Here is a 25,706-nt window from a genome sequence, read left to right on the forward strand (position 1 = left end):
TTTATAGGTTCTTTTTTTTTAATTATCGTTTTCATTATATATTTCTATTTTAAGGTTATTTTTTTTCTTATTATCGTTTGAAAAATAAAATCGTGTACTCTACTGATGAATTCTATATATATTGGACATTAAAAAGTTACTAAATTTGAATTAGAATAAAATATAATTACTTAAGTATAATAATATTTTCCAATTCAATTGATTATTATTAAAAGGCTATCAATACATTAGATTTATATTGTGCTTAACTTTTTCAAATTTTTCCTCTTTTTTTGTTAATTAAAAACAATAAAAAAACTAATGAAAAAATTGATTGATTTTCTACATATTTTTTTCTTATTTTATCAACTGTACAACAATATTTTTCTAGTATCATATCATCCAATGTATGTGGATGAACGATTCTTCGTCCTCACTTTTATATGTACTTCTGATTCAAATTTATTAACTTTTTTTATTAATATTATTTATATTCACAATTTAGGTTTATAAAATATTATATTTGTTCATGCATTTAAAAATTAATAGTTTGACAAAATAAATTTAAAATTTTGATTAAATATAATTTTATTTTCAATTCAATTCATTTTATTTAGTTTAAAAATAATACTGATTATTTTAATTTTTTTGTTTCTTCATTTATCAATATTAAATTTAGAACGAAAATTATTAAAATTTGAAAAAAATAATTGATATTAGTATTAAGTAAATTTAATAGTATGTTTATTTAAAATTAGCTCAAACATTTAAGAACACGGATAATAAAGTCAAAAACACAAAATAATAATCATAAAATATGGTTAATTAGTATTAATTATTAATTAATGGAATAAATGTGAAATTACCACATATGTTATCTAATAATGAAAATAAGTAAACATGTGAAGGGTAATAATGTCCGTTCACAATGAGAAAATTTTTCTATTATCCACACTTTTATAGGTATATATAGATTTGTGAATAAGCTCAAATTTTTATTTTTTTTTTCAAATTAAGTGTTTGTTGATTTTTTTTATTTAATGTGTGCTTACCTTTTTGTCAATATAATTGTCATTATATACTTGTATGTAAATAACACTACAAATACAAATAAAATGTCATGAAATTATTGTTATGATTGAGTACTATTTGATAATATATAAATATGAGGAGACTTAAATAAAATAGAATCTATGAGAGTAATTAAAACAATTAATCATTCAATTTATTTTATTTATTATCAAAATTAGTGGGAAAAAACTTATAAAAAAATTGATTGATTTTCTACATATTTCTTTCTCATTTTAGCAATTGTACAACAATATTTTTCTAGCATCATATCATCCGATGTATGTGGATGAACGATTCATTTGTCCACACTTTTATAGGTTCTTTTTTTTCTTATTATCGTTTTCATTATATATTTCTATTTTAAGGTTATTTTTTTTCTTATTATCGTTTGAAAAATAAAATCGTGTACTCTACTGATGAATTCTATATATATTGGACATTAAAAAGTTACTAAATTTGAATTATAATAAAATATAATTACTTAAGTATAATAATATTTTCCAATTCAATTGATTATTATTAAAAGGCTATCAATACATTAGATTTATATTGTGCTTAACTTTTTCAAATTTTTCCTCTTTTTTTGTTAATTAAAAACAATAAAAAAACTAATGAAAAAATTGATTGATTTTCTACATATTTCTTTCTCATTTTATCAACTGTACAACAATATTTTTCTAGTATCATATCATCCAATGTATGTGGATGAACGATTCTTCGTCCTCACTTTTATATGTACTTCTGATTCAAATTTATTAACTTTTTTTATTAATATTATTTATATTCACAATTTAGGTTTATAAAATATTATATTTGTTCATGCATTTAAAAATTAATAGTTTGACAAAATAAATTTAAAATTTTGATTAAATATAATTTTATTTTCAATTCAATTCATTTTATTTAGTTTAAAAATAATACTGATTATTTTAATTTTTTTGTTTCTTCATTTATCAATATTAAATTTAGAACGAAAATTATTAAAATTTGAAAAAAATAATTGATATTAGTATTAAGTAAATTTAATAGTATGTTTATTTAAAATTAGCTCAAACATTTAAGAACATGGAGAATAAAGTCAAAAACACAAAATAATAATCATAAAATATGGTTAATTAGTATTAATTATTAATTAATGGAATAAATGTGAAATTACCACTGTTACCTAATAATGAAAATAAGTAAACATGTGAAGGGTAATAATGTCCGTTCACAATGAGAAAACTTTTCTACTATCCACAATTTTATAGGTATATAGATTTGTGAATAAGCTCAAATTTTTATTTTTTTTTTTCAAATTAAGTGTTTGTTTATTTTTTTTATTTAATGTGTGCTTACCTTTTTGTCAATATAATTGTCATTATATACTTGTATGTAAATAACACTACAAATACAAATAAAATGTCATGACATTATTGTTATGATTGAGTACTATTTGATAATATATAAATATGAGGAGACTTAAATAAAATAGAATCTATGAGAGTAATTAAAACAATTAATCATTCAATTTATTTTATTTATTATCAAAATTAGTGGGAAAAAACTTATGAAAAAATTGATTGATTTTCTACATATTTCTTTCTCATTTTAGCAATTGTAAAACATTATTTTTCTAGCATCACATCATCTGATGTATGTGGATGAACGATTCATTTATCCACACTTTTATAGGTTATTTTTTTTCTTATTATCGTTTTCATTATATATTTCTATTTTAAGGTTCTTTTTTTTCTTATTATCGTTTGAAAAATAAAATCATGTACTCTACTGATGAATTCTATATATATTGGACATTAAAAAGTTACTAAATTTGAATTAGAATAAAATATAATTACTTAAGTATAATAATATTTTCCAATTCAATTGATTATTATTAAAAGGCTATCAATACATTAGATTTATATTGTGCTTAACTTTTTCAAATTTTTCCTCTTTTTTTGTTAATTAAAAACAATAAAAAAACTAATGAAAAAATTGATTGATTTTCTACATATTTCTTTCTCATTTTATCAACTGTACAACAATATTTTTCTAGTATCATATCATCCAATGTATGTGGATGAACGATTCTTCGTCCTCACTTTTATATGTACTTCTGATTCAAATTTATTAACTTTTTTTATTAATATTATTTATATTCACAATTTAGGTTTATAAAATATTATATTTGTTAATGCATTTAAAAATTAATAGTTTGACAAAATAAATTTAAAATTTTGATTAAATATAATTTTATTTTCAATTCAACTCATTTTATTTAGTTTAAAAATAATACTGATTATTTTAATTTTTTTGTTTCTTCATTTATCAATATTAAATTTAGAACGAAAATTATTAAAATTTGAAAAAAATAATTGATATTAATATTAAGTAAATTTAATAGTATGTTTATTTAAAATTAGCTCAAACATTTAAGAACATAGAGAATAAAGTAAAAAACACAAAATAATCATCATAAAATATGGTTAATTAGTATTAATTATTAATTAATGGAATAAATGTGAAATTACCACGTATGTTACCTAATAATGAAAATAAGTAAACATGTGAAGGGTAATAATGTCCGTTCACAATGAGAAAACTTTTATACTATCCCCACTTTTATAGGTATATAGATATATCATCAATTCATCATACCATATCGTTTACACTTTACAATATCATTGATACGAGTGAACATAATTTTTTCAAAACATAAAATTGATTTGAAACTTTGTGTAATATATAAAACAAAATGAAAGAATATATTTTATTTATTAAATCGATAAACAATTTACAAATTATTATTATCAACACACATCTTTTTTTAATATCGTGAGAACTCGCAGTCACTATCTTTCAGTGCACACCGGATAAACTCCGAATTTCACGTAATAATCTGCAAATCACGCTAGCTAGGTAAACTATAATGGGCAAGTCGATAAAATGTTAATTAAGATAATTGAAATCTATTATCATCGATCAAGCGTTCGTCTATTCCACACTTAAAACACCTTGTAAAAACTACTAGTCTTTGTTCATATTAAGTCTTGATACAATATTGAAACCCATTCAACCCAACACTTGCATAAATTATAGAATATAGTTTTAAACAAGAAAATCTTTGATGAGACAGTAGTATGAGAAAAAAACACATTCTTACATTTAATTATTTTTTTGAAAAATTAAATATGATAATATTAAAAGGATATTTAGAAAATAAAATTTATGAGTACAATCCCGTAAGTAATGAATATATTTTGGCAAAGAAAGCTCTTGAATCTCTATAAAATGATTGAAATTTGTTACAAAACAATTTTCCTATTTACACACTTCAGACAAAATTAAGCCAGAGACACGAGAATTGCTCATATCTGCACAAGAAAACCAAGAATCAGTAAACTTCCACATTCCACTGCTCTCCTTTCTTCAACTGCTTTTTATAATCGATCCAGTCGATACCTGGACATAAGATCAAATATATTAGATTAAACAGGGATACTATGCATGGAACACGGGCAGGGACGGATTCGAGGTTCTTAGGTGAACCCCTCAACCAAGAACGACATGAATAATTTTTTCAGAAATGTTGACACAGGCCTCCCTGTCCTTAAACAAAATTCAGGTCCTGTCCCTTACAGTGACAGGATCTGAGCAAAACGCGCCACAAAGATTTTCTGTAAAATTACCGTCTTTAGCAGCTAAAGAAACCATGATATCATCAATTCCCTTTTCCATGCCCTTGAGTCCACACATGTAGACATAGGTGTTGTCTTTCTTAAGTAGTTCCCATAGTTCTTCTGCGTATTCAGCCATGCGAGTTTGGATGTACATTTTCTCCCCCTGCGCATTCGCTTGTTCTCTGCTAACAGCAAAATCCAACCGGAAGTTATCTGAGAATTTCTCCTGCATTTTCTCGAATTCCTGCGCACCAGCAAAATGCTTGGTCTTTAGGAGTAACAAGAAGTTTATAACACAATCTGGGATACGTATTCGACTGACTTGTTCTCTATCAAATAGTTGGTTGCCACTTTAGATCGTTGATAGGGAACCTTTTTTCTTGGTCTACTCGGAAACACGAGAGAATACCAGACATAAAATTTTGAACTTCGTTTTCCATTTTAGAATCAATAATTTCGACTTGAAATCTAAACTTCGATCATTAACAACTAAGGCCATGTCCAGATGACCACCCTGGCTCTACTACTGACATGCATTATTGTAGTCAAAAGATGTATTTTGGTACAGATCCAACGTAGAAAGTTCATTGGTATAAGTTAGTATAGATGTGAGTACAAATTTTATAAATTACCTCTTTGTAGAGCAATGAGCTGCTCGTGGGGACACCCAAAAACAACCACGCCAAACCATTGAACTGCAATAATAGAAGACAGGTGACTGTCAACATTGTGAAAGATCAGCTTTGCGATGCTTGTGATCAGAGATTGTTTGTTTTGATGTTCTTTTTTTATTTTTTGTTTCAAGTCTGATGATATTCGAGGTTTTAAAAATGTAACAAGAATGTATCAAGAAAGATGAATCTTCAGGACTCAGAATATTGTGTACCTTGTAATCTTCGTGCTTCTCAAAGAACATTTTCCACAAGAATGCACGAAAAGGAGCAATCCCAGTTCCAGTTCCAAGCTACCAAAGAAATTAATGTCCAAGTTCAACAATTTTCAGCAAAAAGTTGACATGAAAAGAAGAACCTGGTATACAAAGAGCAGTAACGTGCAATATACCATGATTAAGTTAGCATTAGGATCTTTAGGCATGAGCATCTCTTTACCAACAGGTCCTGTTATCTTCACTTCAGATCCAGGTTTCAAGTCACCTAAGTCAAGAAGATTTTGATTTCATGCATCAAATGATCTGAAACTTAAAAATTCAAAACCATTGACAAAATTCTTTCTTAATCAAAGCCTTACACAAGAAGTTTGAGCAAACTCCTTTAACTACTTCCCCCTGTTCATTGGTATAAACAAGTCTTTTAACACACAAAGAGACCTGTATACCATTGAATTGAAACAACGATATCACTATAATGAAAGTATTTCCAAAGATCTAAATCATAATGGTCTCATAATTCATTTAGAGGAAAACCTACAGTCTTGGAATCTCCAAAGTCACCAAGGGCGCTACTTGCTATTGAATACAATCTTAACTTGTGAGGCTTCCCATTCTTGTCCACGCCTTCCGGAATCACGCCAATGGATTGGCCCTCACTATAGGGGACCTCCCCTGCTCAAAAAGACAAACTTCTTTGTTAGATCAGACCCAACAATCCCAATTGGATCAAAGAGGCACCAGCTCACACAAACGTTGAACCGAATGTTTGCCGAGGTACCAAATATTGTTCAGATGGTAACATTGTAACTCAAATATTTTAAGCAGTATAGCAACGCAAACATTACATTTAATCGTCATGTCATACAACTAGTCATGCAAGCGAACAACAATATTGATACTCTTCAACATTTTCTAGCAATAATGCGGTCAATTGCTAAAAATTGCAACATCGAAGATGCAAATAAATGATCTTGAATCTAATACAATTGTCATTATGACAAAACTCAAATTTTTTGTACCTTACAACTCTCCAAACACTATGTTGAAATTGCTGTGGTGCTTATCTAAAAGCACCAGATAGCTAGAGCAATTATCACTCCACAACATGATGCATACAAGTCCTGGTCAAGCATACGAAAGCCACCCTATACTCCAAGTTCATGGGCTCAACTTGATCCTATTAATCATCACATAATGAATAATTCCATATAGGGGAGAAATACCCTCAGTACTGAAAACCATGTGCCACGTTTCTCCGGGGGCGTCATCTCCCGTGATCTTGGTGTTGAAAAGGCACCGGCCAATATATGGTTCTTTAGGTTTAAACTTGTTTACAATCACTCCTTCTTCCTGCTTCTTGGAGATTTTCTCTGCTTTCGCAGGAGCCTCTGTGGTGACCTGAGCTCTGATGGGCACTATTTTTGCACCAGTAGGAACATTCCTGTGGTAAAAAGGAACCTGCATAAAAATAACCCAATTTTTTTTCTCAAAAATCCAATACTTCTTGTCATATTAAACATCGGATAAACTCAAAGATAACAAGGATCATCACCATACCTTTCTGAAATGAATTCTTTCTGAAGAAATAATGATGGAGGTCGCGGGAGGAAAAGAAACGGACTTCGAGGATGGCAAGGACACTGCAGAGCTTACCGCAGCAGCCATGGTAGAAATCCAATGAGTAGAGAAATTGATCTTGAAAAGTACAACAAGAAAAATGGCGAGGAGCTGTGAATTGGATTGTGTATTGAGTGGAAGTGAACGCAGTGGCAATAGTGAGGATAAGAAAACAATCTATAATGTATGACTGCCAATATTTCTGCCAAGCAAAATTCTCAGTTCGAGTGTGACACGAAAGTTTTTGTTGCATTTTGGCTTTTGACTCCCTAAATCAAATAATCGTTTTATCTTACATTCTTTGAAATAGAATTAATGTTGATAGCTTCATTTTTTATTTTTTTCCCAAAGCCCGAAAATCTATTTAAATTTTTTTTTCTTAATCTCTCGTGGCTGGCCATTTGTCAAGTCGTTGGTTTTTTCGAGAAATTTTGGAGAATAATTTTGTTGAACTTTTTTTAAAAGAAAATTTTGGTTTGACAGGGTTGTTCGGTTCCATCCCATGTTTGGTTCGAAAAAATCCAAACCCCATTCATCCAAGGTTACAAATCTATTAACCTCGATTGCAGATCAGTTTTTTCCCATAATTATTGTTGTTGGCGCCATATAATATGTGGGGAAGAGAAGAAACTAGCTGATATCGTGAAAAGTGCTCGGATCATTCTTGGATTCGGACGGAAAAAAACTTAAACGAGTCAAATTTTAATTTGTTCTTAGGAGTTGAGCATGTGTAAAATATGACCAGGATCCTCCTCTGGACAGGTTGCTCCAGCTCGACCAGGGTCCTTCAACCCGATCAAGGTTCTTCTGTCCGACCAAGTTCCTCAACCCGGCCAAGGTCCTCTCCCCTAGACAAAGTCCTTTTGCTCGACCAGGGTTCAGGTCACTGGGATAGAATGGATCACCATATATCATTACCATGACAATCAGTATCCGTGACAAGACCAGAACAGTATGAGTCGTCATGCCTACTGACAGATGACAGGACATGGACAATCTTCACAAGATAGGGAATGAGCATATGTCTAATCAGAAACAATGTACATGCACTATAATCGAGGTCGTATTCTTCCCCGTAAATACCTAAGTTTGCTCATTTGATAAACATTGTAATCTACTGCATTCAATAATTTTTTCTTTATTTGGTGAATTTTGTATTAACTTGAGCGTAAAAATGGATACGCCGAAAACCCTTTCGACGCCCCACTTACATTATCTCGTTGAGTGTTAGTCAATTGTCTGAAGCCATACCAGCCGAGAGACCAAGACAGATCACCCAGAAAAACCAAGACGGATCATCAGAGAACCAGGTCAGACCACCCGAGGTCCCAGGATATACTGATCTCATCGTATCAAAATCTTTACTGCGAAAATACTCTGCTATGTTTGGTAGATTGTCCAAAGAAGCTCGCTCAATCTACCCGAGCTTCATCACTAACCTACCCAAGGTAATGGCTTACTGTTTTTTTTGGTAAACCCTTTATGTTTGTGTTAGAGCTGCTTCATCACTAACCTACCCAAGGTAATGGCTTACTGTTTTTTTTTTTGGTAAACCCTTGGATGTTTGTGTTAGAGCTGCATCAAAGATTATTTTTTTGAAAGAATCTGTGTATATAATGAATGAATCGTTCTCAAATTTCGTCAAAAGATCAAGGAATGTCTCAGTTGAAAACTGAGATATCAATTGAATAATCTATTGAACAGAATTTTTTGGGGGAATTTCTATCGCAAAAGACACTGCAAAATCGATTAACAGAGAGGTGGAAATGGAAGGTAGGATTTGATACAAGTTTACGAAAATTTATTGGTAAAACGTTGAAAGTTTGATAGCTTTGAGATTGAGCTTAATTTTTTTAATTTTTTTTTCCAGTGACCCTTAATTGAAATGCTAGAATAATGGGTTTGCTCGTATTGCTATCTCGTGACATATCGAGTTAAGTGGCACAGATGTAACATTTTCGTAGGAATATTTTACCGGAAACGTCTAATTTGTGTGTGAATAGTTTTACATATTTGACACAAAATATAGGCAAGCATGTGTAAGATTCAACCATTTCCTGCAAATTGAAGGCACGTTTCCGAAACTTCGCTAATTGTTACTAATTTGCTGTGCTTCACTATTTTAATATTTGTTATGAAGTTCAGTTTTGTTTGCAGTACGTACGTGGGGACGTTTGTATGTGAAAATTGTGTATATTTGGGAGGTTTGTATATGAAAATCAGTGCAATGATGACGTCCAAAAATATAATGCACTTGAGATATTTGACAAATTGCTTGAATGAATTTTTTTCATTTTTGTATGATTTTTTTGCAATAATTTTACAAGACTTACAAATATTGATATATGTTGAATAGGAGGAGCTTCACGTCAAAGTTGATGTTGTACAATTTCTTACTTGATTGTTCATTTTCGATAAAATAAATTTCATTTTTTAAATGAAAATTGTTGTTCAATAACTACTGAACGCACATTGTGCCCATCATTTACAGTGTTCATGTTTCTTATCTGTGTTCACCTCCCAGGCATCTAATTACCTTACCTATTGTCGACGTAACAATGAGTTGTCATCACCAATAATAAGAATTGGACTAAATACTGCTGCATTAAATAAAAATGAGATGGTTGGAGATCACAACTATAAGTTTTAGTTTTGAGAAATATCAAATGACTAGAGGATGACATGCCTTGTACTTTTTAATGTAATGATAGTTGCTCATAGACAACTCATAGAATGGCTGTCGCCGAAGAATGCATAGAAGAATTTTGAATGTTATGATATTTTTTCCCACTTTACTGAGCTGGAAGAATGGCTATCTTGTTTATGAGAAAATTAACTTCTGAAATCAGGCGCCATGCCTTGTTATTTTGATTTGATATGTGAGTAATCAATATTATATGAATTTTGCTTGCTTTAGTTCATGGGTATTCCTGTTAACCAAGGGATACTATTACTAGTTCTGAATTGAAATATTTAAGTGAGAGCCTGTTTCGGCCAAAAAAAAAAAACTTCAGAGAGCCTGTTTCAGCCAAAAAAAAAAACTTCAGTTTTTTTCTAACTTACGGTGATTTATTGTCATTTGGTTTCGTTTATACAGACGATACGTACGCATGCCAGCAAATGGCTTTGCTAGCTAGCAGATAGCAATTCCTTCTGGTGATGTACTTTAATAGGAGAGATTCAGTGTGTTATGTGGATGCTATGGATGTAGTGGCCCGAAAAGTTCGTCGCGTCTACACGGGTGTTGAAACATTCCCATCTTTAGTTAAGTTCCGCTCTCCTCTCCAACACCTTGAGAACATATCACAGGGAGCAAATGTGCCATCTGAAACTACCCCTGTGGCCCGAGAGTTACCTCAGAAAAGAAAGCATCATTGTCATGAATCTGTTATCAACTTGATAAAGCATGAAAAAGATCCACAACTAGCTCTACAATTTTTTAACGAAGTTACAAATCAGAAGGGCTTTAATCATAACCACAACACCTATGCTATCATTCTCCACAAGCTTGCTAGATGCAAGAAATATGAGCTCCTCGATGCCGTTCTTCATCAGATGACCTATGACACCTGCAAATTTCATGAAGGCATATTCCTCAATCTCATGATGCATTTCTCCAAATCATCTATGCATGAAAGAGTTCTTGAAATGTTTCACAGGATTCTGCCGATTGTACGTGCAAAGCCGTCTCTCAAAGCCATTAGCACGTGTCTTAATCTTCTGGTCGATGCAGATCAAATTGAAATGGCACGGGCTTTCCTTTTGACTACTCGAAAAGACTTTGACTTGGAGCCCAATACGTGTATTTTCAACATTTTGGTCAAACATCATTGCAAGAAAGGAGATTTAGGACATGCTTTTGAGGTAGCAAAAGAGATGGAGAAGTCTAAATTGTCTTGTCCGAACTTGATCACCTATTCAACTATGATAAACGGTCTTTGTGCAAGTGGCAGGCTAGAAGAAGCGATTGGTCTGTTTGAGGAAATGGTCTCCAAACATCAGATACTACCCGATGCCTTGACATACAATCTCTTAATTAATGGGTTTTGTCGTAGTGGGAAAACTGATGGAGCCTCGAAAATAATGAAATTCATGAAGAAAAATGGATGCAGCCCCAATTTGTTCAATTATTCAAGTTTGATGAATGGGTTTTGTCAGGAGGGAAGACTTGAGGAGGCCAAAGAAACTCTAGTTGAGATGAAAGGTGCTGGTCTGAAACCTGATATTGTTGTTTATACTACCTTAATTAACTACTTTTGCAGGGCCAGGAGAACTGATGAAGCTATTGAGCTGCTTGAAGAGATGAAAAGAAACGAATGCCGGCCAGATGTGGTTACAATGAATGTAATTCTCCGGGGACTATGTGAAGAAAGCAGATCGAATGAGGCTATCACCATGCTTATGAGATTACCTGTTGTCGGTATTTATCTAAATAAGGCTAGCTATCGAATTGTTCTAAATTGCTTGTGCAAGGAAGGTGAATCGGAGAAGGCGGTGAGGTTGTTGGATCTGATGTTGCGCAGAGGATTTCTGCCACACTTTTGTACGTCGAATGAGTTAATAGTTCATCTTTGTAAGGCTGGAAAAGTAAACGATGCTGCGATACAATTGTCTGGATTGGTGGAAATGGGGTTTGAGCCAGATCCTGATACATGGAGTGTGCTAATTGATTTGATTTTCCGAGAGAGAAAGCTATTACCTGCATTTAGGCTCCTTGATGAGCTGCTGATCAACCATGATTGATCTCAGATTAATACATATATACCATTTTGAAGTGTGAATTCTCATGTATATCTTTATCTAAATCACAAAGTTGTTTTCTTTCATGGCTTTTCTAGAAATTTTACATGCTCTATTTAATATATGACAATTAACATACATTGACTTTTATTTGTTTACCATTGTATCTTCAAATCATATTATTATATTAATTTTAAAAAAAAACTCAAATTAATATTTGACATAAAATAAATTGAAATTTTCTTTTATCTTCGTGTACTCAAATTATATTATTATATTAATAAAAAAAAAGCTCCAACTAATATTTGAATAAAATAAATTGAATTTTTCTTATTTATCTTGTATTCTCAAAACGGATTGTGTAATTTTTGTATTAGTATTTGAATGAGAAATTTTATGACAGTAATTTGTATAAAAAAATAAAGTGCTTACAAATGAAAATATGAGATAATTTTGGGTAAATTTCTAAATGGTTCGATTGGTCAACTCTTTAGAGTCTAGGATAAAGTAGAAGAATAAATTTTTAATCTTAAGAATAAATTGGGTGGGGTGGGGTGGGGTGGGGTGAAAACTGATCCATGTGAAGGGTAATAATGTCTATTCACAATGAAAAAACTTTTCTACTATCCACACTTTTATAGGTATATATAGATTTGTGAATAAGCTCAAATTTTTATTTTTTTTTTCAAATTAAGTGTTTGTTAATTTTTTTAATTTAATGTGTGCTTACTTTTTTGTCAATATAATTGTCATTATATACTTGTATGTAAATAACACTACAAATACAAATAAAATGTCATGACATTATTGTTATGATTGAGTACTATTTGATAATATATAAATATGAGGAGACTTAAATAAAATAGAATCTATGAGAGTAATTAAAACAATTAATCATTCAATTTATTTTATTTATTATCAAAATTAGTGGGAAAAAACTTATGAAAAAATTGATTGATTTTCTACATATTTCTTTCTCATTTTAGCAATTGTACAACAATATTTTTCTAGCATCACATCATCCGATGTATGTGGATGAACGATTCATTTGTCCACACTTTTATAGGTTCTTTTTTTTTAATTATCGTTTTCATTATATATTTCTATTTTAAGGTTCTTTTTTTTCTTATTATCGTTTGAAAAATAAAATCGTGTACTCTACTGATGAATTCTATATATATTGGACATTAAAAAGTTACTAAATTTGAATTATAATAAAATATAATTACTTAAGTATAATAATATTTTCCAATTCAATTGATTATTATTAAAAGGCTATCAATACATTAGATTTATATTGTGCTTAACTTTTTCAAATTTTTCCTCTTTTTTGTTAATTAAAAACAATAAAAAAACTAATGAAAAAATTGATTGATTTTCTACATATTTCTTTCTTATTTTATCAACTGTACAACAATATTTTTCTAGTATCATATCATCCAATGTATGTGGATGAACGATTCTTCGTCCTCACTTTTATATGTACTTCTGATTCAAATTTATTAACTTTTTTTATTAATATTATTTATATTCACAATTTAGGTTTATAAAATATTATATTTGTTCATGCATTTAAAAATTAATAGTTTGACAAAATAAATTTAAAATTTTGATTAAATATAATTTTATTTTCAATTCAATTCATTTTATTTAGTTTAAAAATAATACTGATTATTTTAATTTTTTTTGTTTCTTCATTTATCAATATTAAATTTAGAACGAAAATTATTAAAATTTGAAAAAAATAATTGATATTAGTATTAAGTAAATTTAATAGTATGTTTATTTAAAATTAGCTCAAACATTTAAGAACACGGAGAATAAAGTCAAAAACACAAAATAATAATCATAAAATATGGTTAATTAGTATTAATTATTAATTAATGGAATAAATGTGAAATTACCACATATGTTACCTAATAATGAAAATAAGTAAACATGTGAAGGGTAATAATGTCCGTTCACAATGAGAAAACTTTTCTACTATCCACACTTTTATAGGTATATATAGATTTGTGAATAAGCTCAAATTTTTATTTTTTTTTTCAAATTAAGTGTTTGTTGATTTTTTTTATTTAATGTGTGCTTACCTTTTTGTCAATATAATTGTCATTATATACTTGTATGTAAATAACACTACAAATACAAATAAAATGTCATGACATTATTGTTATAATTGAGTACTATTTGATAATATATAAATATGAGGAGACTTAAATAAAATAGAATCTATGAGAGTAATTAAAACAATTAATCATTCAATTTATTTTATTTATTATCAAAATTAGTGGGAAAAAACTTATGAAAAAATTGATTGATTTTCTACATATTTCTTTCTCATTTTAGCAATTGTAAAACAATATTTTTCTAGTATCACATCATCCGATGTATGTGGATGAACGATTCATTTGTCCACACTTTTATAGGTTCTTTTTTTTCTTATTATCGTTTTCATTATATATTTCTATTTTAAGGTTATTTTTTTTCTTATTATCGTTTGAAAAATAAAATCGTGTACTCTACTGATGAATTCTATATATATTGGACATTAAAAAGTTACTAAATTTGAATTATAATAAAATATAATTACTTAAGTATAATAATATTTTCCAATTCAATTGATTATTATTAAAAGGCTATCAATACATTAGATTTATATTGTGCTTAACTTTTTCAAATTTTTCCTCTTTTTTTGTTAATTAAAAACAATAAAAAAACTAATGAAAAAATTGATTGATTTTCTACATATTTCTTTCTCATTTTATCAAATGTACAACAATATTTTTCTAGTATCATATCATCCAATGTATGTAGATGAACGATTCTTCGTCCTCACTTTTATATGTACTTCTGATTCAAATTTATTAACTTTTTTATTAATATTATTTATATTCACAATTTAGGTTTATAAAATATTATATTTGTTCATGCATTTAAAAATTAATAGTTTGACAAAATAAATTTAAAATTTTGATTAAATATAATTTTATTTTCAATTCAATTCATTTTATTTAGTTTAAAAATAATACTGATTATTTTAATTTTTTTGTTTCTTCATTTATCAATATTAAATTTAGAACGAAAATTATTAAAATTTGAAAAAAATAATTGATATTAGTATTAAGTAAATTTAATAGTATGTTTATTTAAAATTAGCTCAAACATTTAAGAACACGGAGAATAAAGTCAAAAACACAAAATAATAATCATAAAATATGGTTAATTAGTATTAATTATTAATTAATGGAATAAATGTGAAATTACCACATGTGTTACCTAATAATGAAAATAAGTAAACATGTGAAGGGTAATAATGTCCGTTCACAATGAGAAAACTTTTCTACTATCCACAATTTTATAGGTATATAGATTTGTGAATAAGCTCAAATTTTTATTTTTTTTTTCAAATTAAGTGTTTGTTGATTTTTTTTATTTAATGTGTGCTTACCTTTTTGTCAATATAATTGTCATTATATACTTGTATGTAAATAACACTACAAATACAAATAAAATGTCATGACATTATTGTTATGATTGAGTACTATTTGATAATATATAAATATGAGGAGACTTAAATAAAATAGAATCTATGAGAGTAATTAAAAAAATTAATCATTCAATTTATTTTATTTATTATCAAAATTAGTGGGAAAAAACTTATGAAAAAATTGATTGATTTTCTACATATTTCTTTCTCATTTTAGCAATTGTAAAACAATATTTTTCTAGCATCACATCATCTGATGTATGTGGATGAACGATTCATTTATCCACACTTTTATAGGTTATTTTTTTTCTTATTATCGTTTTCATTATATATTTCTATTTTAAGGTTCTTTTTTTTCTTATTATCGTTTGAAAAATAAAATCATGTACTCTACTGATGAATTCTATATATATTGGACATTAAAAAGTTACTAAATTTGAATTAGAATAAAATATAATTACTTAAGTATAATAATATTTTCCAATTCAATTGATTATTATTAAAGGCTATCAATACATTAGATTTATATTGTGCTTAACTTTTTCAAATTTTTCCTCTTTTTTTGTTAATTAAAAACAATAAAAAAACTAATGAAAAAATTGATTGATTTTCTACATATTTCTTTCTCATTTTATCAACTGTACAACAATATTTTTCTAGTATCATATCATCCAATGTATGTGGATGAACGATTCTTCGTCCTCACTTTTATATGTACTTCTGATTCAAATTTATTAACTTTTTTTATTAATATTATTTATATTCACAATTTAGGTTTATAAAATATTATATTTGTTAATGCATTTAAAAATTAATAGTTTGACAAAATAAATTTAAAATTTTGATTAAATATAATTTTATTTTCAATTCAACTCATTTTATTTAGTTTAAAAATAATACTGATTATTTTAATTTTTTTGTTTCTTCATTTATCAATATTAAATTTAGAACGAAAATTATTAAAATTTGAAAAAAATAATTGATATTAATATTAAGTAAATTTAATAGTATGTTTATTTAAAATTAGCTCAAACATTTAAGAACATAGAGAATAAAGTCAAAAACACAAAATAATAATCATAAAATATGGTTAATTAGTATTAATTATTAATTAATGGAATAAATGTGAAATTACTACATATGTTACCTAATAATGAAAATAAGTAAACATGTGAAGGGTAATAATGTCCGTTCATAACGAGAAAACTTTTATACTATTCACACTTTTATAGGTATATAGATATATCATCAATTCATCATACCATATCGTTTACACTTTACAATATCATTGATACGAGTGAACATAATTTTTTCAAAACATAAAATTGATTTGAAACTTTGTGTAATATATAAAACAAAATGAAAAGAATATATTTTATTTATTAAATCGATAAACAATTTACAAATTATTATTATCAACACACATCTTTTTTTAATATCGTGAGAACTCGCAGTCACTATCTTTCAGTGCACACCGGATAAACTCCGAATTTCACGTAATAATCTGCAAATCACGCTAGCTAGGTAAACTATAATGGGCAAGTCGATAAAATGTTAATTAAGATAATTGAAATCTATTATCATCGATCAAGCGTTCGTCTATTCCACACTTAAAACACATTGTAAAAACTACTAGTCTTTGTTCATATTAAGTCTTGATACAATATTGAAACCCATTCAACCCAACACTTGCATAAATTATAGAATATAGTTTTAAACAAGAAAATCTTTGATGAGACAGTAGTATGAGAAAAAAACACATTCTTACATTTAATTATTTTTTTGAAAAATTAAATATGATAATATTAAAAGGATATTTAGAAAATAAAATTTATGAGTACAATCCCGTAAGTAATGAATATATTTTGGCAAAGAAAGCTCTTGAATCTCTATAAAATGATTGAAATTTGTTACAAAACAATTTTCCTATTTACACACTTCAGACAAAATTAAGCCAGAGACACGAGAATTGCTCATATCTGCACAAGAAAACCAAGAATCAGTAAACTTCCACATTCCACTGCTCTCCTTTCTTCAACTGCTTTTTATAATCGATCCAGTCGATACCTGGACATAAGATCAAATATATTAGATTAAACAGGGATACTATGCATGGAACACGGGCAGGGACGGATTCGAGGTTCTTAGGTGAACCCCTCAACCAAGAACGACATGAATAATTTTTTCAGAAATGTTGACACAGGCCTCCCTGTCCTTAAACAAAATTCAGGTCCTGTCCCTTACAGTGACAGGATCTGAGCAAAACGCGCCACAAAGATTTTCTGTAAAATTACCGTCTTTAGCAGCTAAAGAAACCATGATATCATCAATTCCCTTTTCCATGCCCTTGAGTCCACACATGTAGACATAGGTGTTGTCTTTCTTAAGTAGTTCCCATAGTTCTTCTGCGTATTCAGCCATGCGAGTTTGGATGTACATTTTCTCCCCCTGCGCATTCGCTTGTTCTCTGCTAACAGCAAAATCCAACCGGAAGTTATCTGAGAATTTCTCCTGCATTTTCTCGAATTCCTGCGCACCAGCAAAATGCTTGGTCTTTAGGAGTAACAAGAAGTTTATAACACAATCTGGGATACGTATTCGACTGACTTGTTCTCTATCAAATAGTTGGTTGCCACTTTAGATCGTTGATAGGGAACCTTTTTTCTTGGTCTACTCGGAAACACGAGAGAATACCAGACATAAAATTTTGAACTTCGTTTTCCATTTTAGAATCAATAATTTCGACTTGAAATCTAAACTTCGATCATTAACAACTAAGGCCATGTCCAGATGACCACCCTGGCTCTACTACTGACATGCATTATTTGTAGTCAAAAGATGTATTTTGGTACAGATCCAACGTAGAAAGTTCATTGGTATAAGTTAGTATAGATGTGAGTACAAATTTTATAAATTACCTCTTTGTAGAGCAATGAGCTGCTCGTGGGGACACCCAAAAACAACCACGCCAAACCATTGAACTGCAATAATAGAAGACAGGTGACTGTCAACATTGTGAAAGATCAGCTTTGCGATGCTTGTGATCAGAGATTGTTTGTTTTGATGTTCTTTTTTTATTTTTTTGTTTCAAGTCTGATGATATTCGAGGTTTTAAAATGTAACAAGAATGTATCAAGAAAGATGAATCTTCAGGACTCAGAATATTGTGTACCTTGTAATCTTCGTGCTTCTCAAAGAACATTTTCCACAAGAATGCACGAAAAGGAGCAATCCCAGTTCCAGTTCCAAGCTACCAAAGAAATTAATGTCCAAGTTCAACAATTTTCAGCAAAAAGTTGACATGAAAAGAAGAACCTGGTATACAAAGAGCAGTAACGTGCAATATACCATGATTAAGTTAGCATTAGGATCTTTAGGCATGAGCATCTCTTTACCAACAGGTCCTGTTATCTTCACTTCAGATCCAGGTTTCAAGTCACCTAAGTCAAGAAGATTTTGATTTCATGCATCAAATGATCTGAAACTTAAAAATTCAAAACCATTGACAAAATTCTTTCTTAATCAAAGCCTTACACAAGAAGTTTGAGCAAACTCCTTTAACTACTTCCCCCTGTTCATTGGTATAAACAAGTCTTTTAACACACAAAGAGACCTGTATACCATTGAATTGAAACAACGATATCACTATAATGAAAGTATTTCCAAAGATCTAAATCATAATGGTCTCATAATTCATTTAGAGGAAAACCTACAGTCTTGGAATCTCCAAAGTCACCAAGGGCGCTACTTGCTATTGAATACAATCTTAACTTGTGAGGCTTCCCATTCTTGTCCACGCCTTCCGGAATCACGCCAATGGATTGGCCCTCACTATAGGGGACCTCCCCTGCTCAAAAAGACAAACTTCTTTGTTAGATCAGACCCAACAATCCCAATTGGATCAAAGAGGCACCAGCTCACACAAACGTTGAACCGAATGTTTGCCGAGGTACCAAATATTGTTCAGATGGTAACATTGTAACTCAAATATTTTAAGCAGTATAGCAACGCAAACATTACATTTAATCGTCATGTCATACAACTAGTCATGCAAGCGAACAACAATATTGATACTCTTCAACATTTTCTAGCAATAATGCGGTCAATTGCTAAAAATTGCAACATCGAAGATGCAAATAAATGATCTTGAATCTAATACAATTGTCATTATGACAAAACTCAAATTTTTTGTACCTTACAACTCTCCAAACACTATGTTGAAATTGCTGTGGTGCTTATCTAAAAGCACCAGATAGCTAGAGCAATTATCACTCCACAACATGATGCATACAAGTCCTGGTCAAGCATACGAAAGCCACCCTATACTCCAAGTTCATGGGCTCAACTTGATCCTATTAATCATCACATAATGAATAATTCCATATAGGGGAGAAATACCCTCAGTACTGAAAACCATGTGCCACGTTTCTCCGGGGGCGTCATCTCCCGTGATCTTGGTGTTGAAAAGGCACCGGCCAATATATGGTTCTTTAGGTTTAAACTTGTTTACAATCACTCCTTCTTCCTGCTTCTTGGAGATTTTCTCTGCTTTCGCAGGAGCCTCTGTGGTGACCTGAGCTCTGATGGGCACTATTTTTGCACCAGTAGGAACATTCCTGTGGTAAAAGGAACCTGCATAAAAATAACCCGATTTTTTTTCTCAAAAATCCAATACTTCTTGTCATATTAAACATCGGATAAACTCAAAGATAACAAGGATCATCACCATACCTTTCTGAAATGAATTCTTTCTGAAGAAATAATGATGGAGGTCGCGGGAGGAAAAGAAACGGACTTCGAGGATGGCAAGGACACTGCAGAGCTTACCGCAGCAGCCATGGTAGAAATCCAATGAGTAGAGAAATTGATCTTGAAAAGTACAACAAGAAAAATGGCGAGGAGCTGTGAATTGGATTGTGTATTGAGTGGAAGTGAACGCAGTGGCAATAGTGAGGATAAGAAAACAATCTATAATGTATGACTGCCAATATTTCTGCCAAGCAAAATTCTCAGTTCGAGTGTGACACGAAAGTTTTTGTTGCATTTTGGCTTTTGACTCCCTAAATCAAATAATCGTTTTATCTTACATTCTTTGAAATAGAATTAATGTTGATAGCTTCATTTTTTATTTTTTTCCCAAAGCCCGAAAATCTATTTAAATTTTTTTTCTTAATCTCTCGTGGCTGGCCATTTGTCAAGTCGTTGGTTTTTTTCGAGAAATTTTGGAGAATAATTTTGTTGAACTTTTTTTAAAAGAAAATTTTGGTTTGACAGGGTTGTTCGGTTCCATCCCATGTTTGGTTCGAAAAATCCAAACCCCATTCATCCAAGGTTACAAATCTATTAACCTCGATTGCAGATCAGTTTTTTCCCATAATTATTGTTGTTGGCGCCATATAATATGTGGGGAAGAGAAGAAACTAGCTGATATCGTGAAAAGTGCTCGGATCATTCTTGGATTCGGACGGAAAAAAACTTAAACGAGTCAAATTTAATTTGTTCTTAGGAGTTGAGCATGTGTAAAATATGACCAGGATCCTCCTCTGGACAGGTTGCTCCAGCTCGACCAGGGTCCTTCAACCCGATCAAGGTTCTTCTGTCCGACCAAGTTCCTCAACCCGGCCAAGGTCCTCTCCCCTAGACAAAGTCCTTTTGCTCGACCAGGGTTCAGGTCACTGGGATAGAATGGATCACCATATATCATTACCATGACAATCAGTATCCGTGACAAGACCAGAACAGTATGAGTCGTCATGCCTACTGACAGATGACAGGACATGGACAATCTTCACAAGATAGGGAATGAGCATATGTCTAATCAGAAACAATGTACATGCACTATAATCGAGGTCGTATTCTTCCCCGTAAATACCTAAGTTTGCTCATTTGATAAACATTGTAATCTACTGCATTCAATAATTTTTTTCTTTATTTGGTGAATTTTGTATTAACTTGAGCGTAAAAATGGATACGCCGAAAACCCTTTCGACGCCCCACTTACATTATCTCGTTGAGTGTTAGTCAATTGTCTGAAGCCATACCAGCCGAGAGACCAAGACAGATCACCCAGAAAAACCAAGACGGATCATCAGAGAACCAGGTCAGACCACCCGAGGTCCCAGGATATACAGATCTCATCGTATCAAAATCTTTACTGCGAAAATACTCTGCTATGTTTGGTAGATTGTCCAAAGAAGCTCGCTCAATCTACCCGAGCTTCATCACTAACCTACCCAAGGTAATGGCTTACTGTTTTTTTTGGTAAACCCTTTATGTTTGTGTTAGAGCTGCTTCATCACTAACCTACCCAAGGTAATGGCTTACTGTTTTTTTTTTTGGTAAACCCTTGGATGTTTGTGTTAGAGCTGCATCAAAGATTATTTTTTTGAAAGAATCTGTGTATATAATGAATGAATCGTTCTCAAATTTCGTCAAAAGATCAAGGAATGTCTCAGTTGAAAACTGAGATATCAATTGAATAATCTATTGAACAGAATTTTTTGGGGGAATTTCTATCGCAAAAGACACTGCAAAATCGATTAACAGAGAGGTGGAAATGGAAGGTAGGATTTGATACAAGTTTACGAAAATTTATTGGTAAAACGTTGAAAGTTTGATAGCTTTGAGATTGAGCTTAATTTTTTTAATTTTTTTTTCCAGTGACCCTTAATTGAAATGCTAGAATAATGGGTTTGCTCGTATTGCTATCTCGTGACATATCGAGTTAAGTGGCACAGATGTAACATTTTCGTAGGAATATTTTACCGGAAACGTCTAATTTGTGTGTGAATAGTTTTACATATTTGACACAAAATATAGGCAAGCATGTGTAAGATTCAACCATTTCCTGCAAATTGAAGGCACGTTTCCGAAACTTCGCTAATTGTTACTAATTTGCTGTGCTTCACTATTTTAATATTTGTTATGAAGTTCAGTTTTGTTTGCAGTACGTACGTGGGGACGTTTGTATGTGAAAATTGTGTATATTTGGGAGGTTTGTATATGAAAATCAGTGCAATGATGACGTCCAAAATATAATGCACTTGAGATATTTGACAAATTGCTTGAATGAATTTTTTTCATTTTTGTATGATTTTTTTTGCAATAATTTTACAAGACTTACAAATATTGATATATGTTGAATAGGAGGAGCTTCACGTCAAAGTTGATGTTGTACAATTTCTTACTTGATTGTTCATTTTCGATAAAATAAATTTCATTTTTTAAATGAAAATTGTTGTTCAATAACTACTGAACGCACATTGTGCCCATCATTTACAGTGTTCATGTTTCTTATCTGTGTTCACCTCCCAGGCATCTAATTACCTTACCTATTGTCGACGTAACAATGAGTTGTCATCACCAATAATAAGAATTGGACTAAATACTGCTGCATTAAATAAAAATGAGATGGTTGGAGATCACAACTATAAGTTTTAGTTTTGAGAAATATCAAATGACTAGAGGATGACATGCCTTGTACTTTTTAATGTAATGATAGTTGCTCATAGACAACTCATAGAATGGCTGTCGCCGAAGAATGCATAGAAGAATTTTGAATGTTATGATATTTTTTCCCACTTTACTGAGCTGGAAGAATGGCTATCTTGTTTATGAGAAAATTAACTTCTGAAATCAGGCGCCATGCCTTGTTATTTTGATTTGATATGTGAGTAATCAATATTATATGAATTTTGCTTGCTTTAGTTCATGGGTATTCCTGTTAACCAAGGGATACTATTACTAGTTCTGAATTGAAATATTTAAGTGAGAGCCTGTTTCGGCCAAAAAAAAAACTTCAGAGAGCCTGTTTCAGCCAAAAAAAAAACTTCAGTTTTTTTCTAACTTACGGTGATTTATTGTCATTTGGTTTCGTTTATACAGACGATACGTACGCATGCCAGCAAATGGCTTTGCTAGCTAGCAGATAGCAATTCCTTCTGGTGATGTACTTTAATAGGAGAGATTCAGTGTGTTATGTGGATGCTATGGATGTAGTGGCCCGAAAAGTTCGTCGCGTCTACACGGGTGTTGAAACATTCCCATCTTTAGTTAAGTTCCGCTCTCCTCTCCAACACCTTGAGAACATATCACAGGGAGCAAATGTGCCATCTGAAACTACCCCTGTGGCCCGAGAGTTACCTCAGAAAAGAAAGCATCATTGTCATGAATCTGTTATCAACTTGATAAAGCATGAAAAAGATCCACAACTAGCTCTACAATTTTTTAACGAAGTTACAAATCAGAAGGGCTTTAATCATAACCACAACACCTATGCTATCATTCTCCACAAGCTTGCTAGATGCAAGAAATATGAGCTCCTCGATGCCGTTCTTCATCAGATGACCTATGACACCTGCAAATTTCATGAAGGCATATTCCTCAATCTCATGATGCATTTCTCCAAATCATCTATGCATGAAAGAGTTCTTGAAATGTTTCACAGGATTCTGCCGATTGTACGTGCAAAGCCGTCTCTCAAAGCCATTAGCACGTGTCTTAATCTTCTGGTCGATGCAGATCAAATTGAAATGGCACGGGCTTTCCTTTTGACTACTCGAAAAGACTTTGACTTGGAGCCCAATACGTGTATTTTCAACATTTTGGTCAAACATCATTGCAAGAAAGGAGATTTAGGACATGCTTTTGAGGTAGCAAAAGAGATGGAGAAGTCTAAATTGTCTTGTCCGAACTTGATCACCTATTCAACTATGATAAACGGTCTTTGTGCAAGTGGCAGGCTAGAAGAAGCGATTGGTCTGTTTGAGGAAATGGTCTCCAAACATCAGATACTACCCGATGCCTTGACATACAATCTCTTAATTAATGGGTTTTGTCGTAGTGGGAAAACTGATGGAGCCTCGAAAATAATGAAATTCATGAAGAAAAATGGATGCAGCCCCAATTTGTTCAATTATTCAAGTTTGATGAATGGGTTTTGTCAGGAGGGAAGACTTGAGGAGGCCAAAGAAACTCTAGTTGAGATGAAAGGTGCTGGTCTGAAACCTGATATTGTTGTTTATACTACCTTAATTAACTACTTTTGCAGGGCCAGGAGAACTGATGAAGCTATTGAGCTGCTTGAAGAGATGAAAAGAAACGAATGCCGGCCAGATGTGGTTACAATGAATGTAATTCTCCGGGGACTATGTGAAGAAAGCAGATCGAATGAGGCTATCACCATGCTTATGAGATTACCTGTTGTCGGTATTTATCTAAATAAGGCTAGCTATCGAATTGTTCTAAATTGCTTGTGCAAGGAAGGTGAATCGGAGAAGGCGGTGAGGTTGTTGGATCTGATGTTGCGCAGAGGATTTCTGCCACACTTTTGTACGTCGAATGAGTTAATAGTTCATCTTTGTAAGGCTGGAAAAGTAAACGATGCTGCGATACAATTGTCTGGATTGGTGGAAATGGGGTTTGAGCCAGATCCTGATACATGGAGTGTGCTAATTGATTTGATTTTCCGAGAGAGAAAGCTATTACCTGCATTTAGGCTCCTTGATGAGCTGCTGATCAACCATGATTGATCTCAGATTAATACATATATACCATTTTGAAGTGTGAATTCTCATGTATATCTTTATCTAAATCACAAAGTTGTTTTCTTTCATGGCTTTTCTAGAAATTTTACATGCTCTATTTAATATATGACAATTAACATACATTGACTTTTATTGTTTACCATTGTATCTTCAAATCATATTATTATATTAATTTTAAAAAAAACTCAAATTAATATTTGACATAAAATAAATTGAAATTTTCTTTTATCTTCGTGTACTCAAATTATATTATTATATTAATAAAAAAAAAGCTCCAACTAATATTTGAATAAAATAAATTGAATTTTTCTTATTTATCTTGTATTCTCAAAACGGATTGTGTAATTTTTGTATTAGTATTTGAATGAGAAATTTTATGACAGTAATTTGTATAAAAAATAAAGTGCTTACAAATGAAAATATGAGATAATTTTGGGTAAATTTCTAAATGGTTCGATTGGTCAACTCTTTAGAGTCTAGGATAAAGTAGAAGAATAAATTTTTAATCTTAAGAATAAATTGGGTGGGGTGGGGTGGGGTGGGGTGAAAACTGATCCATGTGAAGGGTAATAATGTCTATTCACAATGAAAAACTTTTCTACTATCCACACTTTTATAGGTATATATAGATTTGTGAATAAGCTCAAATTTTTATTTTTTTTTTCAAATTAAGTGTTTGTTAATTTTTTTAATTTAATGTGTGCTTACTTTTTTGT

At 30.8% G+C, this 25,706-nt stretch overlaps 4 protein-coding genes across 6 annotated transcripts; 2 read left to right on the forward strand and 2 right to left on the reverse strand.

Annotated features, from left to right (window-relative positions):
* Positions 1 to 4,196: 4,196 nt before the first annotated feature.
* Positions 4,197 to 7,427, reverse strand: LOC142539702 (ferredoxin--NADP reductase, leaf-type isozyme, chloroplastic-like). The gene is made up of 9 exons (XM_075645335.1): positions 7,159 to 7,427; positions 6,825 to 7,059; positions 6,140 to 6,273; positions 5,961 to 6,039; positions 5,775 to 5,866; positions 5,599 to 5,676; positions 5,345 to 5,407; positions 4,722 to 4,956; positions 4,197 to 4,494 (listed from the first exon to the last, which is right to left on the reverse strand). Exons 1-9 carry the CDS (start codon positions 7,264 to 7,266, stop codon positions 4,427 to 4,429), a joined length of 1,092 nt encoding a protein of 363 aa, XP_075501450.1. The 5' UTR covers positions 7,267 to 7,427; the 3' UTR covers positions 4,197 to 4,426.
* A 1,041-nt stretch (positions 7,428 to 8,468) lies between these two features.
* Positions 8,469 to 12,044, forward strand: LOC142539699 (uncharacterized). 2 transcript variants are annotated; one of them, XM_075645330.1, is made up of 2 exons: positions 8,469 to 8,666; positions 10,316 to 12,044. In XM_075645330.1, the coding sequence occupies exon 2, from the start codon at positions 10,378 to 10,380 to the stop codon at positions 11,959 to 11,961; it is 1,584 nt and encodes a 527-aa protein (XP_075501445.1). In that variant the 5' UTR covers positions 8,469 to 8,666; positions 10,316 to 10,377; the 3' UTR covers positions 11,962 to 12,044. The 2 variants fall into 2 exon arrangements, with proteins under 2 accessions (XP_075501445.1, XP_075501446.1); XM_075645331.1 differs by lacking the exon at positions 8,469 to 8,666 and adding an exon at positions 8,705 to 8,740.
* A 5,170-nt stretch (positions 12,045 to 17,214) lies between these two features.
* Positions 17,215 to 20,058, reverse strand: LOC142539704 (ferredoxin--NADP reductase, leaf isozyme 1, chloroplastic-like). The gene is made up of 8 exons (XM_075645338.1): positions 19,844 to 20,058; positions 19,159 to 19,292; positions 18,980 to 19,058; positions 18,794 to 18,885; positions 18,618 to 18,695; positions 18,364 to 18,426; positions 17,740 to 17,974; positions 17,215 to 17,512 (listed from the first exon to the last, which is right to left on the reverse strand). The coding sequence occupies exons 1-8, from the start codon at positions 19,860 to 19,862 to the stop codon at positions 17,445 to 17,447; spliced, it is 768 nt and encodes a 255-aa protein (XP_075501453.1). The 5' UTR covers positions 19,863 to 20,058; the 3' UTR covers positions 17,215 to 17,444.
* Positions 20,059 to 21,526: 1,468 nt separating this feature from the next.
* On the forward strand, positions 21,527 to 25,058 carry LOC142539705 (uncharacterized). Of its 2 annotated transcripts, none has more exons than XM_075645339.1 (2): positions 21,527 to 21,683; positions 23,330 to 25,058. In XM_075645339.1, the coding sequence occupies exon 2, from the start codon at positions 23,392 to 23,394 to the stop codon at positions 24,973 to 24,975; it is 1,584 nt and encodes a 527-aa protein (XP_075501454.1). In that variant the 5' UTR covers positions 21,527 to 21,683; positions 23,330 to 23,391; the 3' UTR covers positions 24,976 to 25,058. The 2 variants fall into 2 exon arrangements, with proteins under 2 accessions (XP_075501454.1, XP_075501455.1); XM_075645340.1 differs by lacking the exon at positions 21,527 to 21,683 and adding an exon at positions 21,727 to 21,757.
* Positions 25,059 to 25,706: the final 648 nt, after the last annotated feature.

Source organism: Primulina tabacum, chromosome 3 (genome assembly GCF_025594145.1).
Source record: "Primulina tabacum isolate GXHZ01 chromosome 3, ASM2559414v2, whole genome shotgun sequence".
Lineage (NCBI taxonomy): Eukaryota > Viridiplantae > Streptophyta > Magnoliopsida > Lamiales > Gesneriaceae > Primulina > Primulina tabacum.

Excerpts from the sequence above, each read along its gene's own strand:
- LOC142539702 (XM_075645335.1), bottom strand. The coding sequence starts at position 7,266 with ATGGCTGCTGCGGTAAGCTCTGCAGTGTCCTTGCCATCCTCGAAGTCC. Across the intron at positions 6,274-6,824 it reads CATGGTTTTCAGTACTGAGG|GGGAGGTCCCCTATAGTGAG; the intron begins GTATTTCTCCCC and ends CTTTTTGAGCAG. Across the intron at positions 5,408-5,598 it reads AGAAGCACGAAGATTACAAG|TTCAATGGTTTGGCGTGGTT; the intron begins GTACACAATATT and ends CTATTATTGCAG.
- LOC142539699 (XM_075645330.1), top strand. The coding sequence starts at position 10,378 with ATGTACTTTAATAGGAGAGATTCAGTGTGTTATGTGGATGCTATGGAT.
- LOC142539704 (XM_075645338.1), bottom strand. Across the intron at positions 18,696-18,793 it reads CTAATGCTAACTTAATCATG|CTTGGAACTGGAACTGGGAT; the intron begins GTATATTGCACG and ends TTTCTTTGGTAG. Across the intron at positions 18,427-18,617 it reads AGAAGCACGAAGATTACAAG|TTCAATGGTTTGGCGTGGTT; the intron begins GTACACAATATT and ends CTATTATTGCAG.
- LOC142539705 (XM_075645339.1), top strand. The coding sequence starts at position 23,392 with ATGTACTTTAATAGGAGAGATTCAGTGTGTTATGTGGATGCTATGGAT.